Here is a 6,000-nt window from a genome sequence, read left to right as displayed (position 1 = left end):
CTTTTATCAAGAGAGCATGTTATGCTCTCTTGCTTTTATTTAAAAAATATTATTAATCTAAATCTAAGACCGCTGCGTCCATATACCAGTTGTCCTAAGATAACAGAGTAAAAATTCAAATACGCTTCAGAAATATACTTGCCAATTAAAAGTATATGTTAAAAACTAAGCTTGCATTATCAATTTTAAAGAAACTTTACCTGATGACACATTTTAGCCCCTGCGTTTCTTGTATTGCATTACCCAGATTGGGGTAGCTGTGGCAATTTAGAGAGGGGGCCTGAGTCAGGTCACCAGGTCGAGGCACGGTAAACAATAATAAATTTTCTGACGTGACGCAGTGCGCCAAAACACAGAAAGTCAAACGAGATCCGGAAAAAATGGCCGCCAAAATATGAGCCTAATAACATGGATTTATTATAAAAATGATTCTATAATACTCGATCTCTCAACGTCAACCTTCCAAGAAGAGACAAGAGAGCGTTTGGGCTCGGAATTATGTCTGTGGAAGGTGGAAATCGGCGAATTTCGCGGGCTGGAGGGCTTGTAGTTCGACCTCAGCCTATAAGGTTAGCTACAGAATCGATCCTTTGTATACCTTAAGATTTTTATAGGATATCAAATGATTGTTGATAATGTATGGTTTCTGTTTTCAGCGATAAGTCGTATGTTGAGAGTGTGGTGAGCTTCTTACACGATGTTGTTCCACAAGTACAGGTTCGTTTTCAGCCATCTTTACTTGGGCAGAATCCAGCGTATAACGTCATAAATGTTCAAAAACCTATTTATATTTAGACATTACTTCTTGCTGTAAACAGGAGATCCTCAAGATTTTCTCTTAAAGTTATAACACAGTGTTATTCTTCGATTATACTTATTCTTAAGAGTCTTCTCTTTCATCGTTAAAGCCCTGCCCAGTTTTTGGTAAAATATCATCAGCTGATATGTGGTTTGAATTCGATGGAAAGAAACCAAATGCATAAAAAAATACTCTTTACCTATGAAGTTAAAAACTGTTTATCAGAAATGGATTTGAGGTTTTGTGGCTAGTCAGTTTACCCGTTGTGTTGTGAATTTTAATGTTTCAGCAAAATCATAATCTTTTAAAACTTTGTGTAAAGCCGTTTGTCCCAACCACACATATTCTTAATCGTAATTCTTAATTCGGCTTTTCAAACGAACACAGCTCTGCAAGGCCAGTATCAATCATCCTTATATATGATGTTTCTATGGCTCCTTTTTTGGTTTCTAGAAATGTGATATCAGGGTTTTTGCTTAGCTGCTTACTGCAAATCCTCTTTTGTTTAGACAAGTACTTTTATTGTTTAACACTTTTTTAGGCTTGTAGGGGTTAAGCTTAGCGCATAGGTTATAACTAAAATTTAGTGCACGTCTTTTTATCTTCATGAATACTTTGCTTCTTGTTTGTACTTTACTGTGATTATAAAGTTATTGAAGAAGTCAAATACAAGTATGTACATAATCTAGTTGTATGTCCTGTTGTATGTCAATAGTTTGTTCTAGTAGTAAAATTAACTACCAAAAACCAAAATAAAATATTGCTGTATGTCTGAAGATAAATTCCCATAAACGAAATTGATGTTTTGCTCATACATCATAGACTAAAGTGCATGGGGTTATGGTTGAGAACATATTGGTAATATTAAACAATTGCTCTAGTGGTATGTTATAAAAATCTATAAATAATTACAAAATGATTCATGATTTTCCATAGCATTTCATGATATTGTCTCTCTATATTTTTTGCAAATAGCCAAAACTCAACATACCTAGCAGAAAGATAGCTCACTTATCCTCTGTGTTAATTGCAGGCTGTTACTGGTGGTGTGCAGAGAGCTGAGGAATCAAAGGAAAGGGTTGTATGGGTGAAATTTGAGAAGGCTGACATCAATGGTTCGTATTTTAATACTGTAATGACACAAAAACTTCTTTTCATCTTCTCCCCTCTGTCCTGTACTTTGAGGGTGTCTTTACATTGTCTTTACAGATGATGTCTAATTATTATAATGCTTGTTACAGATGATACCTTGAGTCAAGAAGATGTCACTTTGGGCACTCCTCTTGTTCTCATCTTGGGCTACTCTAATGGTTTCCAAATGTGGACTGTGTCGGTGAGTCAATAGAGTACACTTTTGTGTTTGGAATAAAAGTGTTTTTTGTTCCCATAACCAACTGGTTTGCAAGGTCTGCTTCCTAATAGTATGAATATTGGTGTATATATGTTTGCTAGTATTGTTTCATATTTGTTTGTATCTTTTGTGGTCACAGTCAACAGGAGAAGCTCAAGAGGTGCTGTCATTGCGTCAAGGTCCTGTTCGTCTTGCCCGCATGTTAAAGACACCTAGAGGTATGTAAAAATATGACCAAGACAATGCTAAAGCTCTCAAGTTTGTATGTTGATTTGATACTAGTATATATTTTGTCAAATTACCAATTTGTATCATATACATGTTTGTTTATGTAGCAAGGAAAGCTAGAGATGAGTTTGCCGGTCAACGCCCACTCTTTGCCATCTGTGATGCCGCAAGGTATAAACATTTCTTTGATGGTCTTAACACCTTTCTGCTCTAAAAACAAGCTACCAAAAATATTGTTCAAGCCTCTATACTCTGGATTTCCACTTCCTTGAAATGATTGCAAAATGCCTTTTAAAAGTTCCTTTTAGTGGAGATGTTTTTCCGCATTACGACCTAAAACACATACATAAGGGCTGCTTTGATTTATGGTGGCATTGTGCTGATGCTTGTCTGCATGCTTTTAGTCCCTCTCTACCATTCTCCACTGTCAACCTATGTTCGCTGAGCACAGGGGAGCAGGTTCATTCTATCGGATTCAAGACAGAGGTCCATGACGTGCTGTGCAACAACAGGTAAAACAAGATTTAAGGTAGGCTGTTAATAATAATGTTGTTAGGAGTGCTATTCACAGTAAATATGATTATTAGCAGGCAGCTTGGCCTAAGTGGTTGGGGGGGTCAGTTGTCGCGTCCTTTAAAAAGGCGGATTTCTCAATATCTATCATTAGTCAACTAGCTTTCTTCCCAAGATAATTATGTAATTGAAACCCCCCTTCCCCCTTTCAATGTTGGATGTAACTGTGAAACTTTGAGAAAGACTGCCCGAATTGAACAATATTGTACTGGGGGGAGGGGGAAGTGCGCGCAGGAGGAGTGGGTAACATTGAACCCCCTATGCAGTGAAAAATCAAAAAAGGCGACAACAGTTTTGTCCAGCATTGTAATAGGTGTGTCTGCCCCACTCTCCCCCCTCAAACTATTAGGGATTGAATTATCCAATGTTTTTCTTTGATCCAACCATTTTGCCCGTATTCCCTTAGCTTGATGGTAGTTGCCCTACAGGAGAAGATTGCGGCTTTTGATGCCCTGACCATGAAGAACATGTTCTGCATCATGAGTAAGTGCTAGTCAAGACCAAGTTTTCTATATTTGACAAGAAAATTGCGACATAGGGTAAGGGGGCATGCTAGTGCCCCCAATATTTTCAAAAATAAGGGAATAACCAGCAGGGGTGTGGCTTGCTTCCCTTAGTTTTCTAGTGTCTCTGTATTCTGCCCCCAATATTTTGAGGCCAGCTGCTTCTGGCAAAAAAAAAGAGGGGGGGGGGGGGCTATTTAAGGTAGAAAAAAATGTGATGAAGTTGAGGAAGAAGATATTATTAGTACAAAAAAAGGATGTGGTAAGAAAACCTGCTGCAGCCTTCATTAACATCACTATGTTATTTAACTTGTGTGCTCTATACAGGTTGTTTTCCAGCTCCAAGTCCTAACCTAAACCCCTTGGCCTTGGGTGAGAGATGGCTGGCTTATGCTGACTACAAGGTACGCCATGTCTTTGAGCCAGGGTATACTTTGGAAATGGGATACAAACATCGCAAATACAGTGCACATTCAGCATGGTTTGTTAGGGCATGCAAGCATTCATATTGTATGCAAGGAGGTTAAGATTTGTTCATTCGTTTTTTTATCCTCACCCATAGTAACAGGCCTGTTCAAGTTTTGAAATTGACATAGAAAGTGTTTCAGAAAAGCAGTGCCTTTTAGAGAATTCAAAATTGATTTTCACAGCTTCCAATAAAGCACCAAACATGATTACTGGAATGTTTATTATTAATGTGCAGTCCTAGTACAACATTTTTTATTGATTTTCTGTTGGGATTTATCTTAAAAGCTTGTTCCAAGCCACCAGTCCTGCGGTGGGATGGCAGGAGACAACGCCCAGTCTTATACTGCCACTGTCATCAATGCTGCCAAGGTACCTAAATTTGAGGGTGTTGTGTGTGTTAATTCTTAATTGATTTTTAATCTTCTTTTTATTTTATAGACATTGACACGAGGGCTTACAATGTTTGGTAAGTTGTCTAACATTCTGTATGCCCTAAACTACATGTATATTGAATTCTTCAAAACATTTTTTTTCTTAAAATAGTTACCATTTCATGGCTCTAATTTTTATTTGTTTTAAAGCATAGGGGCCTTTATTTTTAATTAAACCTATCTGCCTCTGGATAGACTTATTTCTTTTTTCATTTTTAAATAACGAATGAGATAAATAAGAAAAAAAAGGTAATTTAGGCAATTTATGGCAATTTAACAAAGAGTACAAGGAGCTGATTGATGTGCTATGCCTTTTTTTCTTGTCAAGGTGAGACTGTTGGCAGGTGGACATCTTCACATCCATATGAAGTTGTCAGTGATCACGGCAATCAGGTCTGTAAACCCATAATCATAATGGTGCAATACAGTATACAACATGAGCAAGTGATGTGTGAACTTGGAGGTGTCACCTCATCTTTCATTCCCAGCAAGTCTATTATTTTGAAAAACTACCCAGAACAAGGTTTATTCAACACCTGGTATAGCTTTAATGATACAAGCCATATTTTATACGCAAATAAAGTTAAGATTGTTAGCACTAAAGTCACTTTTTTATAATTAAATAAAAAAATAGGTGAACAAGTTCTTCACATGTTTCAAATATTCAGGTTTATAGTTTTTCGGGCACATTGCTATTGACAGGTTGATAGTGTTGTCTGATGCCTAGTGTGTCATCAATCTTGGTCGAGAAAACATTAATATTTTAACTTAAATCTCGAAAGCTCACCAACAACTGTTTCTGGTTCCCTTTAGAAAGGCAAGATGGTTGCACCCGGGATTGTCACAGTTGTGGACACCCAAAGAATTGGTGGCGGAGAGGTGAGAGTTTGAGTACCATGAGTCTAGCATGAATGACAGTCACTAACACATTCCCCAGCTGGACTGAAATGATGTTTTTGGTGTTTCTTTAGATATATCACTAACTACCTGTCTATTTGTCACTAGTTCTGTGTTCAAGAAGACGGTCATGATGGGACTGGAATTGTGGCTCATTTCCCAGCACATGCGGGGCAGCCTGTGTCTGCGCTGGCATTTGATCCCAGGTATCCTAATGTATGCTACCTATACTGTCACCATCATCATCATCGCTGTCCCACTAGCACCTTGTTGTCACAGACAACAACAATCACCAACATCATTTCATGATCGCTATCACCATCATCACCACAACACGAATTTTCAAACAGCTGTTTTTTTCTTGTTTTACTCAAATACCAACACACTCACGCTTGCCAAAGTGATTTGCTTTAATCGTTTGTGATTGGGGTATTGATATCGTGTTTGTAATTTGCAGTGGTTCGCTGTTGGTAACGGCTGACATCTTGGGTCATAACTTCCACGTGTTTCTTATCATGGCCCACCCCATCTGCCCCTCCCTTGGTGCAGTGCACCACCTCTATACCCTACACAGAGGCGACACGTCTGCAACGGTAAGAAACTCAATATTTCCACTCAATATTTCCCCTTGATCAACGACTGTTAAACCCTCAGGGAGAGATGTCGTAAGAGCTAGGGTCCATAAGCGCTTTCTATCAAGCCGGCACATACTTTAAGGAATGGTTCCTGTCTGCCATTTAGTACGCGTCA

The 6,000-nt window shown here is 38.3% G+C and overlaps 1 protein-coding gene across 1 annotated transcript in view; it reads left to right on the top strand.

The window, feature by feature from the left end:
• Window positions 1-328: 328 nt before the first annotated feature.
• The window catches only part of LOC116618968 (BCAS3 microtubule associated cell migration factor), a 10,565-nt gene continuing 4,893 nt past the window's right edge, over window positions 329-6,000 (top strand). Inside the window, exons 1-15 of the mRNA XM_032383224.2 lie at window positions 329-569; window positions 657-717; window positions 1,833-1,914; window positions 2,041-2,132; window positions 2,290-2,368; window positions 2,486-2,549; window positions 2,783-2,890; window positions 3,358-3,434; window positions 3,782-3,858; window positions 4,208-4,291; window positions 4,361-4,388; window positions 4,682-4,746; window positions 5,167-5,232; window positions 5,359-5,456; window positions 5,708-5,843. Coding sequence (XP_032239115.2) covers window positions 499-569; window positions 657-717; window positions 1,833-1,914; window positions 2,041-2,132; window positions 2,290-2,368; window positions 2,486-2,549; window positions 2,783-2,890; window positions 3,358-3,434; window positions 3,782-3,858; window positions 4,208-4,291; window positions 4,361-4,388; window positions 4,682-4,746; window positions 5,167-5,232; window positions 5,359-5,456; window positions 5,708-5,843 — 1,188 coding nt within the window. The 5' untranslated portion in view covers window positions 329-498. The remainder of the gene's footprint in view (window positions 570-656; window positions 718-1,832; window positions 1,915-2,040; window positions 2,133-2,289; window positions 2,369-2,485; window positions 2,550-2,782; window positions 2,891-3,357; window positions 3,435-3,781; window positions 3,859-4,207; window positions 4,292-4,360; window positions 4,389-4,681; window positions 4,747-5,166; window positions 5,233-5,358; window positions 5,457-5,707; window positions 5,844-6,000) is intronic.

Source organism: Nematostella vectensis, chromosome 4 (assembly GCF_932526225.1).
Source record: "Nematostella vectensis chromosome 4, jaNemVect1.1, whole genome shotgun sequence".
Taxonomy (NCBI): domain Eukaryota; kingdom Metazoa; phylum Cnidaria; class Anthozoa; order Actiniaria; family Edwardsiidae; genus Nematostella; species Nematostella vectensis.
Note: the sequence above shows the minus strand (reverse complement) of the source record. Positions and strands in the feature narration are given on the sequence as shown.